This window comes from Atractosteus spatula, chromosome 3 (assembly GCF_055471065.1).
Source record: "Atractosteus spatula isolate fAtrSpa1 chromosome 3, fAtrSpa1.hap1, whole genome shotgun sequence".
In the NCBI taxonomy this organism is placed as follows: Eukaryota; Metazoa; Chordata; class Actinopteri; order Semionotiformes; family Lepisosteidae; genus Atractosteus; species Atractosteus spatula.
In genome coordinates this window covers 64978054-64992550 of record NC_142708.1, presented here as the reverse complement: position 1 = coordinate 64992550, position 14497 = coordinate 64978054, and the positions used below count along the sequence as shown (strand labels likewise).

General features: G+C 39.2%; 1 protein-coding gene across 1 annotated transcript; it reads left to right on the top strand.

The window, feature by feature from the left end:
• The first annotated feature begins 1628 nt into the window (after positions 1 to 1628).
• LOC148838176 (UDP-GlcNAc:betaGal beta-1,3-N-acetylglucosaminyltransferase 7-like) lies at positions 1629 to 6901 on the top strand. Its single transcript, XM_088911311.1, has 2 exons — positions 1629 to 1747; positions 3294 to 6901. Coding segments are annotated over exons 1-2 (1215 nt in total). The 5' UTR covers positions 1629 to 1745; the 3' UTR covers positions 4507 to 6901.
• Positions 6902 to 14497: the final 7596 nt, after the last annotated feature.

Genomic DNA, 14497 nt, shown 5'->3' with positions numbered 1-14497 from the left:
TTCTATTCACCTCATTCAGCGAAGTGGTGCTGGTAGGCTTTTTCCTTCATGGAGTTCATAAGTTTGTGTGTTTAATTACCTTGTGGATATTTTTTCCTTGTTCTTTTATTTAGTAGAAAGTGATAAAATAGTGGGGTTTCTAGAAACATAAAAACTGGATGTGAGTGCTATACATGTTTTGTACTGGTCTGCGGGAGAACCAGAGGCTTCAGGGAATACTGTATGGCAGCCTGCTTGGAGAGAAAGGTCCTAACATCTTTAAAACTGCTTGGTAGTGTAGTCGGCTACTGGACCTGCGTGCCGGTCCCTGCTGTGACATAAACAAAGCACTTTCTCCATTTCAAGTGTGCGAGCACTGCAGCTAATAAACCCTGAAAGGTAGTAGTTACATTTCCATCTGTGTCTATGAGCTCTTCTTCCGCAAAACCACTGAACAGTCTACTAGAGAAAAAGAGCAAAGTTAATATCTGAGAGGCATGAGTTTTCCTGGTTCACGTTTCCTGAGACTCTACAGGAGAACTTTTTGATGGGAAAGACAAACGATTGATATACACCACTTCATTTCCCTTAAACATATCCATAATACCCACCAACAAAACACCTATAGCTTATAGAAAACAGAAATGGGTCATTCCATGTCAAATCACAAACCATAACATCCACAGTCTCACATTGCTCTGAAATGATTTGTTTAGTTAAAGAGATATAAGATAAGCATTCCTGTAATGTTATTTTGTAAAAATATAGTTTGGCCTGTGAAAAATGAAGATAAATGATTGCACCCAAAATGGACACTGATGGGGTTGGAGTCACAAAATATTCCATAAAAATATCCAATGTGTACCAGACTCTTCCCTGAAAATGATTAGGACATGAGGAAATCAACAAACTTCACCCATGCCCCCCATCCCATTCTTAGCCCACCCCAATAAACAACATGTAACATCAGCATGGACAAGTAGCATGACGCTGTGGCTTGGGGTATTGTTTCTCCAACATTTCTAATGTATTCCTAGAGAAAATGTTTTTTTCTCCAGCAAAAGTTAATGACACATTAAAGCGTTTTGTATAATGTCACATAATCTTGTGATAATGCCAGTTTCTGACCACCAGGTGCTTCTAGGTGAGAATAAGTGAAAGAACAAAAATGTCCTCAATTTTTTATATCTTTAACTTCAAGAGATAATAGGTCACCACATAGAGTTCAGAGAGTATTTCTAACTCAAATGGAAGAAGCCCTGAAGAGAAAAAAAGTAAAAAGCAGAGGTGACATGAACAAAAGAGTCAGTTTTCCTTGCTAGATGACAAAATAAAATGTCTGTTGATTTCTGTTAATTCTATGTTTAGCATTACAGGTGTGTCTCATCCTACCTGAATGAATTGTTTCTTTTTAAATTACTTCCTTTGAGCCACCACATGTAGTACAAATAAAGACAAGTATGGATTTGGTATCTTGCCCCTAGCCATACACAGAGAGTGCCTCCAGAGTAATGTAGAGGGAGGACAAAAGGACAGGTGGGTGACACAAAGGGAACAACAGCCTATGAAAACTGAGCTATTCAAATGTGCCTGCCTGGGCGTACAATTGGTTTTACAAGACAATTGCAAGGACTGACTGTATGACGAATATATTAAGCCAGAGCTGGTTTTCCACACTGAAAGGGATTGTGGAGTCTGTCTTCAGGGAGTCTCTGTTGTGACTTTCCACTCTAAATAACTCACCTGTTTTCTTCTTTTCTGCAGAAATGTGAGTATTAGTGTGTTGGTATATTGTGCTCATTAAAAATATGATTATGTTCATTAACTATGGTAATTGTACAGACATTTGTTAAACATAATTCATATAAACTATGTTATTTTATTACATATTACATTTTATTACAGGTATCATTAAAACATATACAGTAAATGGTATAATTCCATGCATGTCATTGAGGATTGTAAAGCTACGGTTTCCTGTAATTGCAAAAAATCTTTTCATGAATAACAGAGCTGTCTCACAGGTGCAACTGTTCCCTAAAATAGTAACCATGATCTAATTCAATTTAATTCAAACTTGGAAGAACAGTTACTACCTTTTCTATGGCCTAATAAACCTCCAAAATCATGGGATCAGCTTAATTGATCATCAACAAGTGTAGATGACTACGAGACAACACAGAAATTTCCCATACTGTGCATCAGTTACAGTACAAATAATATCCAGCCAGGTGTAAATCTGTATTATGTCTAAATCTGTAAATCTTCATTATTTTCATCATTCTCCCACCGATCTATCTGTAGGTGAATAAATGAATGGTGTAAATGAATTAGATCACTGTTATAATATTATACTGTAGCTCACCCCACATTAGAGTTAGATTTTAGTGGAACATTTTTTTTCTTCATTTTGTACATCTTTTTATACGATTATAGTGTTTATTACAATTATAAATGCATCACTACTGTGCTGCAATAAAGTTTATTCAGGAAACAATCTTATTCACTCTCAAGACTAATCTGTGTTCTGAAAGGAGTTCTGGTTCAAATCAAGGAATGATTTATCTTTCCTTTGCATTAGTCAATGGACTCCTAAGACTTGTTTCCCTATTCTATTAGATAGACAGAGAATGTTCTCTTCAAGGGAGAAGTCTACAGTGTATATACTGTATATCATGAAAAAATTTACAACTGGGTTTCTCAGTGAGAGGTGTTTGGTTCTTCCAAGGCTTGACCCGAGACTAGAAGCAAGAATTATATGAGTTATTTTCCTTTTCTCAGTCTCATTTTACAAAAGAGTTATATGTAGATAGGAGCTGTTTCTAACAAATGCCTTTCACAAGTTTACTACTAAATAATTAGTATAACTCATAGCACATAAGACTGTGTTTTTCTTTTATAGGTGTGAGAGCATATTCCTTTGACAACCACATTTCTCAGATTCCTCTGGTGCCCTCTGTCACCTCACCTGTTGCTGGAAGACAGTTTGTCTATTGACTATTTAAAAATCAGGAAGAGAAAAATAATTAAGTGGCAGAGAAGAATGTGGCCCTCACGGGGCTCCATTCTTGTAAAAGGTACACACAGACATTAAAGAGTTTCACAATTTGGATTACAGATTTGAATATTATAAAGAAATGAAAAGAAATGTCTTTAACAAAATAAATTTAGCTTTGAACACTTTAACTTGTTCCTTCACACCAGTCATACAGTGCCCATGCGAAACTGTTTACTATCATGTTTTAGAGATTGTTCTCACCTTACTGGCTGTGCGTGCCAGTTGTAACTACCTTCTGCTTCTCCCTACCTTGTAGGTCTCTCAGGAGGATTAGGGGGAAGATTCGTAACAAATTCCAAAGAATCATTTTAGTAGTCATCCTTCTGGTAATAGGTGTCATTGTGCAGGTAGCAGTGCTGAGAAACCAGAATTCTGATCCTGCGAAGAATTACCAGGACATACAGAAAGACAGTAAGAGTAAGAGTAAGAGTAAGAGTATGGCTTTCCCAGGACTGGGTTCCTTCTGGATGCAGTATGAGAATGGATCGCTCATTGACAACAGCTTGGTCCAAGGATGGGATGTTACAAATGCCAACTGCTCTGCCAACTCCAGCATGGTCAGCATGCCGTGGTTTGCTGGACTGGGGGAACGCATCAGGCGGTTCCTGTTGTACCGGCACTGTAGGTACTTCCCCATGATCTTGAACCATCCAGAGAAATGCGGAGAAGACATCTATCTCCTGATGGTGGTCAAGTCCGTGATCACACAGTACAAGCGCAGGGAGGCCATCCGCAAGACCTGGGGACAGGAGAAGGAGATCAGGGGCAAGAAGATCAGGCTCCTGTTCCTGCTGGGGACAGACTCCAAAGGAGAAGAGCAGGCTCACCACCAGAAGCTCCTGGAGTACGAGGACAGGGTGTTTGGGGACATTCTCCAGTGGGACTTTGAAGACAGTTTCTACAACCTCACCCTCAAGGAGGTCGGCTTCCTAAAGTGGTTTTCCATCTATTGTCAAAGAGTGCCGTACATCTTCAAGGGAGACGATGATGTCTTTGTTAACACTATCAATGTATTAGAATTTCTGGAAAGTAACAAGAACACAACAGACTTGATCACTGGGGATGTCCTTACAACCTCTGCTCCAAGCAGAGACAGGAATAGCAAATACTTCATCCCAGGAGTGATGTTCAGTGAGACTTTTTACCCTCCATATGTAGGAGGAGGAGGGTTCCTCATGGGAGGCCCCTTGGCTATGAGGATGTATGGTGCTTCTAATGAGCTGGAAATCTTCCCTATTGATGATGCATTTATAGGCATGTGTCTCAGAGTGCTCCAGGTCAGCCCCAAGGAGCACAGTGGCATTAAGACACTGGGCATCAAAGTTAAAAGCAGAGGAAATGGGGTGAAAGACCCCTGTTTATACCGTAACTTGCTGCTGGTCCATAAGTTGGCTCCTGATGAGCTGATTCAAATGTGGGAACAGGTGAACAGCAACCTCACCTGCACGCAGACAAAGTATATAGAATAGAGAGGTCTGAAGGCAGAGTGAGATAAGGTACAGACTAATCCAGTTGTGCATAGTAAATGTATGTAAAAAATGAATAATCTGAAATAATTATCTTCCCACAGGTCAATAAGATCAGATAAAAATCTATGTACAGTGCTTTGCTTATGTACAAAATGTAAGAGATGTTTTGCTATTCATATGGTTGTAGTGTGGTTGCTGTAAATTTCAGGGTTCTTGTGCAGTTCTGTGTTTTCTGTAGGAGAAGAGTAAAATGAATATGAATGTGTATATATGTTGCAGTATGTAGCATTTAATTGTACTGCTTGTATGGTTTGTAAGTTTCTGTGTGGTAACACGTAACTGCTTTGATGCCAGATCGATGTCTGAGAAATCACAATGTCATCTGATAGTATAATATAATGCTTAAACGACCTGTCTTAAAAAAATCCAACTTTATCCTGTGAGACCTCAAAACATTTTGTCACATGTTTGGAGTATCAGATGCAGGAATATTTTTCCAGTTCCATTCAAGCTCCTTTGTGGATGAACTGGGATATTGTTGTCCCATTGACATTTTTTGTGCCATCTGAGCCATTGAACTCTTTCAAAGTTGGCATTGGCCTTAATGGTGTCATCACTAAGCAGTATTCACCATGCCCTGCTGCTTAGTTTGGACTGACAATTAAATCTAGGCATTATTTGGTTAGCAATGTATTCTGTTCCTTCCAGTTCTTTATGATCAACCTCACCATGTTTAAAGGGATGTTCAGTCATCTGAACACGTATACAACATTACCAGAGTTCTGAAAGCTTGTTGGCTTTTCTTTAAATACTCTACTGGACTGAAGGATCATGCAGGAATAGGTGTATTTATAATGAGATCATGTGAGATGCTATTATTGCAAAGATTCATTGTGTGGGTTGTTAAGATAATTTTATACACCTCAATTAATTTAGGTTTCCCACAGCATAAGGCTTATGCAATCAAGACTTTTCCATTTTTCTTTTTAATTATCTATTGACTTTCTTCTTTTATATTTCTTCTGTGATAGACAGGGGTCCATTAATATATTAATTAACAAATATTAATTGCTTAATCAAAGTATCACGACTTCAAGTTTTTAACCAGCAAAATGTGAGAATTGTACAAAAAACCAGAGTACTTTTGCAAGGCACTTAAATTTTATATTCAGATATAACATTTATTCATACATTTTTCAACATCTTTCAATTCAGGGTTAAAGGGGAGCCAGAACTATCCCAGAAAGAAACGTATATGTCAGGACACATCCTGGACAAGACACAGTCCATCACAGGGCACACAACACAGATTCACACCAGGGCTAATATCCCCAGAAGCCAATTAGCCTACCATATGTCTTACTGTATGTCATATGTCAAACTGGAGCACCTGGGGAAAACCCACATAAAGGTGAGGATAACAGATAGACTACACAGATAGCAGCCCAGGTCTGGAATTGAACCCAGGACTCCAGCACTAGTGCTAGCTACTGTGCCATCCTCACATATACCATCATATATTATATTTAATATATATATTATTTTAAAAAGAGGTAATTTCATACACATTTTATTTTATATGAAGCTGTCTGTGTAACAGGAAAAACAAAAGTTAGTACATTTTAATAAAAATCATAAGGTATCTAAAATAGTACATTTTATCAGAAAAAATTGACACATTTCTTTTAGTGTCTATGAAGTTATAATGAAGGAAATAGAAACATTCAAATAGATATATAAACACATAAATTGATGAGAATGTCAATGAGCTCAAAAGCAATGGATAATGGAAATGTGACAGAAATTTGATAGTTACGCTATTGAATTAATGGGAATTGCTGTTTAAAGTAAGCATTTAATAGTTAATTAGAAGACAAGGTAATTTAACTTAAAGGAAACTAGATTAAAGTCTTAAATTAAGTTTGATTTTCAGGCAGTTACTAAATCTACTGAATTCATGGAGAATTAATAAAATATGTAACAGCACACAAGAGACTACCTGAAAAATAAATACAATAAAATGTTGAAACCTGCTTACATTCCAACTCATTTTAACCGAATGTCTAAAGGTATAGACATTCTGGAAAACCAGTTCTGCAGACTTGTAACCAAAGGATTCTATATCATTAAGAGATGTACAGAAAAAAAACTTGAAGAACAACTTTTCAACATTTTCTAAAGTGAAAAAAGTGGTGCTGTCACGTCATAGAACTAGTTGGGATTTCTATCCTAAAAAAGTGATACACAAAGAAGCTTTCTTTATACATTGTTTACCAAAGTAATGAATATGTGTATACTGTATAAAGGATGTTGGCAATATTTATGATAAATTGTTTTTTTTAAGGTTTATATTTTGCAAAACGTGAGTAAGTCTACAATAAAGCCTCCTGGACTTTACATTGTTGGCCACACTGAGAGTGTTTTAGTGTGCAGACACAGGGATCCAATAGTTTCCATTATTAGCACATCTATATGAAATACCTAAAAATACATGTTTACCATTGTATTTTGTTTAATATTCTTAGAAAAGAGCCTGCATGATGATTTATCAAAATGCTAAAACCCATATGATTTAAAACCTTTTTCTCAGAATGGTAATATTGTATAAACAAGAAAATATGTTTAAGAAAACATTTCTAAATGCATTAAATTCTGAATAGATTTTCATACCAACAATTTACCCAGCAAAGTACAATGATGTCAGAAGTAAAAAAAGATTTTTTGTTTGAACTTTATTAATGTTATTGAGAAACACTTTATATCTCACTTTTTAATGACAGAGCCCTTTCTCAAAATGGAAAACTCTTTTTCATGACAAGCCTGTGTAACCATAACAGGCAGGTATGTATAGTAGTTGGATCACCACTTAGTAATTTTACGTGTGAAAAGCCAAATGGAGGCCTTGTACATTTCTAACAGATTTGGACTAATGGAATGGGTGGGGTTTTCAAAGGTTTTTCAAACTGTGCAATGAACCCCAGAGGTAAACTGCATTTTTAAAAACCTGTTTGTTCACATTAAGAACCCAATCCCCTGAAAATGGTATTTCGTGTGACCTTCTGAGTTTCGAATACTGCGTTCAAGAAATCCATGACCTTTTATCTGTCACGTAGATTCAACAAGATAGAATTCCTCAAATAATACACAAACGTATTCTGAAGTCCCGTAGTCCGAAGTCGTGCTACCTTCTGTAACAAAATGGCCCTGGTGGGTGTGTGTATGTCTGTGTCTGTGTGTACACTGCCATGGACTGGTGTTCTGTCCAGAGTGTATCCCTCCTTGTGCCCACTGTTTCCCGGGATAGCCTCCGAATCACCATGACCCTGAATGGGATAAGAGGTTACTGAAAGTACTCAAGTGAGGATTAAATATATTAGGAACAAGTAATAGGTTTATTCCATGCTGAAAAAAAGAAGAAAGAGAACACAACGTTTCGGCCGTGGAGCCTTCTTCAGGTGTCAAGAAGTGAAGTGAAGAAGTACCTGAAGAAGGCTCCACGGCCGAAAAGTTGTGTTCTCTTTCTTCGTTTTTTCAGCATGGAATAAACCTATTACTTGTTCCTTTGCAGCCTACGCATGCTGACGCAGCTACCCACCTGAATTAAATATATTAACCTGGTGTCGTTGACACATTATGATATCAAACTCTTGAGTATTAAATAATCCTTGTATGCAGAAAATATCTAGCTTCCATGGGCAAGGGGCATGGGCAAGTTAAACATTAGTGAGGGAGAGGAGCATGACCTCAGAGGACCAAGACCAAGGCATGAAAGGGATATCACAAGGAGTTGGGAGGTGCCACCAAAGGAAATGCTACCTGGCGTATGGTTCACTGAGCCTGGGATAGTGTGAGTGGAACGTGAAGATTTCCAATTTGATCAGACAGGCTGAGGGAAAGATATTCTGAGGCTTCCCTGATGGAACACTGGACACCTCAAGCCCTAGCGCTTACACTCATGAGAGGACACATACTGTAACACCTACACTCTCGGAGGAGAGGACAAAAAAAAATAAGCCCCACATTCCGTGTAGGGGCATGCTATTGGCGTGGCCCCGTCTGGATCGCAATGTTACACTCTCTCTTCCTGGATGGAGATAGTTGAACAGGAATCTGTCGCAACAAATTCACTAGATTTTGCAATAGTCAAATACAATACAATGTAAAAACCTTACATGGGATATGCTACAGAGGAAAGAGCTTGTTTAATATGAGGATGTTAGAAATAGATATATGCTATCAATGCTCAGGAAATACCACTGACAGTTACATCCATGAATTTTTGTTCTGCCCACCAGTTTAGCGATTGTGTGTCCTAATCCTAAAACACTGTCAAAGATTCTAGGCTACATCACTCCACCTTCACTATCTTTAGGTTTATTTGGTGACCTCTGATCTCTCACCCCACCTACTAAAAATCAGATCCTGTTACTATTATCCCTTATCATGGTAGTAAATCATCTGAAGTAAAGTAATGTTAAAGTAGTTCAGGTGGGTAGCTGGGAACACCTGAAGACACCCGAAGAAGGCTCCACAGCCGAAACGTTGTGTTTACTTTCTTCTCTTTTCAACATGGATTAAACCTATTACTGGTTCCTGTAAAATTATGTTGTTGAACTGGAAGAATGGAAGCTGCCATTAATCCATTCATTTTCTAACCGCTTCTTCCAATTCAGGGTTGCAGGGGAGCCGGAGCCTATCCCTGCAAGTAGCGGGCGCAAGACAGGCTACACCCTGGACAGGACACCAGTCCATCACAGGGCACACACACTCACACCAGGGCCAGTTTTCCCAGAAGACCATTACCCTACCTGCATGTGTCAGACTTGTAGATTAACGTACACTTTGCCCACTGGGCTCTTTTGAGACTTCATCACTCAACCAATCTGATCAAATTACAATTTAATTTGATATTCTTCGAAGGTCTCTGTGCCAGCAAAAACCAAGAATTAAAATTCTTAGATATTGTGCATAGTTATGACACAAAAACGCTGAATCAAGGACTTTGATGATGTTTCACTGAATAGTAATGTTGACCTTTAACTACAGCAAAATGATTCTAATTTATTTACTGACTTGGCTAATTCTTTTGTCCAAAATCACTTTCATTTACCGCATATCCATTTATACAGCCGAATGTTCTACAGGAGCGATTTGACCGACATATTGTACTTTGACTGTACAATATAAAACAGATAAAACAAGTGCATTTCACCTTGGATTTGAGCCTCGATCCTTCCAGCTGCAAATCCAGCACCCTAACTATTGCTCCACACTGCTGGTAAACCATTCTTCCAGCATCTTCACAGTTGTACCATTACCTAGTTCAATTTCATGCAATAATAAGCATAACTATCCATCACCTTTGATCCACCAATTGGACGAACTCTCACACAATTATATACAAATATACCGGGACAGTGCCGGCTGAAGACGTGCACACTCCAGCAACAGATCCTGTCCAGCTCCGGCACTCACTGGGATTTTCAAACTTCCCCAGCAATCGACCTGACCAGCATGATGTTCGGTTCAGTGTTCACAGCTGACGTCTCTGAATTAAACTCTGTTTGACAGAGTTTAGTTTATGACAGTAACTGACTATTGCTGTTTTTTGAGGAAAACGTTGCTTAATTGGCAAGGATAAACTATTTAGACACAGAGTCACCATCTGTTTTTCAGTGTGCGATACGCTGCTCAAAATTTAGTGATATGTGCAGATGTGTGCAAACATTGACTTAGTATGTACAGTAGCACAAATCCTACGGCAGGCACCTGGCTAAGTAATTTAGATTTATTCATCCTAATCTCATTTCATTATTGTCAGTGGCATCAGAAAACAAAATCTGAATAACCTACATATTACCTTTTGTCATTGAGGTAAAATGGTATAAGAAGACACATAATAAAAAAATAATGCATAACACATTATTCCTCGTCATTAGGATAAGAAACACGAAAAAGAAAAATTCGTGTATTTTAACTTCTTTATACTACTTAATAAGGGAATACACCCGTTACTTTAAAAGTTTCAATTGCATTAATTTGTTTCCTCATGTACCTTGTTTCCGTTCCAATGTACAATATTTACACATCTTAAATGACATTAAAGCTGCTGTTTCACCACAGTGCGACATTGGCCGTTGTATCATATTTTAAAACACATGCGCTTGGCTGAAAAGCAGTCTCGCTCGCGCCATCTGCTGGCCAATTAAGTAACACAGCTGTCGATTCATATTGAAGCACATTGCTGTCATCAAGAGGGAAAAAAATCCTCTAACTTCTCGTAATCACGAGATCACTTCAGTGTATGAGCAACCTGTTTACATGATACAATGACAGCACCTACAAGCTACCGATAGCTTTGCCAGAAGTGTGGGTTTAGTGTTCTGACAATGTGCAACACGGCCACCCCAGTTCATCCCGCACCACATGGGCTCAAACCCAGGTCCCTGGCATTGCTCAACAGGGGTATTGCCAGCTGAGCTACAGAAGACCTTCCTCAACCCAGCTGGCCAACATCCCTGTTATGCACAGGGGCATATTCGTGACAATATTTACAGTAGAAGAAAAGTAAAAAGAAATATTAGGTGCAGGGAAGGTGGAACTTGTAATTTGCCAGAATTACAAAGTACATGTAGAATTACAAAGTACATGAATAAAAGTACATGAATAAGACTGGATAATAAGAATAGCCTACTTTCCATTTAATTAAACAACCACTGTTGTACTGTAGGTACTGTATAATTAATAATAATTGCTTACACTTATGTAGTGCTTTTCTGGAAACTCCACTCAAAGCACTTTTACAGGTAATGGGAACTCCCCTCCACTCCCATCCACCTGGATTATGCGACGGCAGTAGTGCGCCAGAACACTCACCACACATCAGCTATCAGCTTTTTTAAAATGCAACATCTTTACTTTTCCGTCATTTGATGGCACTTCACTCTAATTTCAGATACAAATGGAAACCGATGAGTTAATAATTAAAATAAGCTGTGTATGAAAGGTTGAAATGAATATATCCTCTCTAAAAAGAAGAAGACGAAGGAACTTGGTATCTTTAGTTCCAAAATTTAAAAAGAGGCAAAACCCATGGGTTGCCCCACCATTTTCACACAGAATCTCTCTTACAAAACTCCTGCTTTTAGGTCTGTGAATCACAGTCAAAGCTGTTGAAATCCTGTTTACAAAGGAAAGGTGAGGTTAAAGAGAGATGATTCACTGAACCAAGCAAAAAATAAACGAATAAGCTCATACCTAACCATCCACTTCGTGAAACAAGAACAACACATTCCACACAAAAAACATAAAAGCCGTGGAAAATGAAAAGTAAACACTGTATGTTAACAAGCACAGCGATCATACCTCTTTCAGAAGAGCTTGATGATGATGTTGCTTTGTCTTGTTAATATCACAATTCCAGCTGAGAGATTTCACAGCTGGCAGGCCACAAGACCATGAGTGAAGTATACATTTTGACAATATGTATAAAAGCCATAAGATGGAGTAAGATAAATTAGAATTTGTTAGATTTCCATAAAAAAGATTTCCAGGGCTGTTTGCAGGTAAATGTTAAGCAGGCTGATGACAGGCAGGGACAGGCAAGGAAGGACAAGCAAGGAGGGAGAGGCAAGCAGGCTGATGACAGGCAGGGACAAACAAGGAGGGACAGGCAGGCAGGGACAGATAGAAACAGGTGACAGGAGGAACCACACTACCGGACTGGTGCTGACAGCTAATGATGGACAGGGCACTGAGGACTGCTTCACGTTCCAGGATTCATGTTCTTCAGGTTTCAGATGTATAGTGTAGGTTTCGGTATAATTCTAGCAGGTCTGGTCACAGCACTACCTCAGGAGGCTCAATGTCAGAGCACTTTTCCAATGGTGATCAGGGAATTATTAGGGTGTTGAATTAAATGATTGTGCGCTTGATTGGCACACTGACAGGCAGTCCAATCGCATCCTAACTGCCTCAGGGATTGGTTTATTCATGTATTTTTTGGTTGTGTTGAGTGAATCATTTCTCCTTAACCTCACCTTTAATTTGTAAACAGGATGTCCACAGCAGTCATCAACAGGGTTGATCCATGTGCAGAGATGTTTTTTGTATGTTGTATGAAAGATTCTGTGTGAAAATAGTGGGGGTAACCCATGATTTTTTAATTCCTTTAAAATTTTTGAAGTTAAAGATACAAGGCTCCTTTCATTTTCCGTCTTAGAGGAGATATTCATTTCAACTAACTAATAAGCTTTCATACACAGCAAGTTACAATGGATAACTCATGGCTTTCCAACAGAATCTGATACTAGAAGTTTTCATTGTCATTAGATGAAGGTAAAATTAATGTGTTGCTTCTTTAGAAAATAGGACAACAAATAATTTGCTTAATTGTACAGCTTTTCTTGATTTCGAAATAATATTTTAATTTTTTCTTATGGAAATGTAACGTTTTTTTTTATCTTGGTGCTCCATTTTATGGGTTTTGCAATTCAAAATCTCGGTTCAGGAACAGACACACGGAGCAGACAAGAGCCACCCTTCAACACTTCCCTGTGAGTGTGCTGATGGCATTGGTGGAGTTAGGGTTAGGACGCCCTTTAACCCCTGCCCAAGACACCGAGGGGCAACAGGTTCTGACCTAGGTGTTAGTGGTGTAGTGGCTCTCTGAAGGCACCAGTTCTGTAGGGTTTGGGCATTTACTGTGACAATTATTAATTGTAGCAGTAAATCACAAAGTTAATTCTTTTGATGGCTTTAGAATCCAACCATGCGACATAACTCAAACAACGCACACACACAGGTACTAATACACGAGGATACATTTATTAATACATAGAATATGCATATAAACCTAACAGATCTTATCGAGAGGGTTATCAGAATACAAAAGGTATATATTCAATCAGTTACGAAGTGTTACATATATCAAGAGGACATACGTTCAGTATATCATTCATTTAGACCGTTTCGTAATTGAACTTGGTTACAACTTCTACATTAGATACTCAAAACAAGTACATAACTCTTAGGAATTAAATTGATATCAACTGGTTGGGATAACAATTGAATTCTCGAGCTGTAATGCATTGAAGTTGAATACTCATCCAATTTCTGGGGATTCATATCTCCTGCAGGCACAAACAATCAGCTGCAGGCTTGTTGCTGTCCAATCCGCGCTCTCTGGCTCCGTGCCAGGCTGTGCTGTGCGGCTTGCGACGGTGCGCTGCTGATGCTCACTGACCGGCTAGTTAGTGTTGGCTTTAACTAGCAAAGTTTGTGCACAGGAGAAAAATTACTGTGGGTCCCAGCAGGTCAGGAAGAGGACCGGTTCGTTCCTGATGAAGCGCTAGTTCTGAATAATGATTCAGCTGTCCACAGTTCTGACCTGTTCACGAGGCCTGCTGCTGGTGCTAACCTTGGGTGGATCCTCTGGTTACTCCCTGGCAACCTCCGCTCTAGACTCTTAGAACAAAGGAAAGTTCTGGCACTCGGACACACTGGCCATTCCGTGGTTGTCCGGGCTGAGTCTCAGGATGGTCAGGAGGCGCGCTGCGAGAATGTCCTGCCCTTGGGAGCCTTCTGCTCCTGGGCTGTCCTGCCCTGGAATTCTCCTTTAGAAAAGTCCACAGAAGTCCACTGAATCTCACAGGCTCTCTGTGTTGCCTGTTTTTACCTGGAGGAACTTCAGCTCATTGATTGACTGAAAGTTCCATGGGCATCAGAGTCCCACGTGGGTTACTCGGCCCTACCAGTCCCTGATTGGTTGATCAAGGTGAGATATGAGTCACTTACTCCTGACACTTAGGAATGCAGTCCAGATGTCCATCTGGCACTCCCTAGACAGATAGGCGCCAATGGATGACCATTGATCATGATAGCCAGGCTTAGCTAAGTGCATCCCCCTTTGGGAGCTGTCCTAGGAAACCTTATCAAAAGAAACCTTAAATCAGCCTGCATGAATAGTTTCTCTGTGGCTGCACCACAGAGA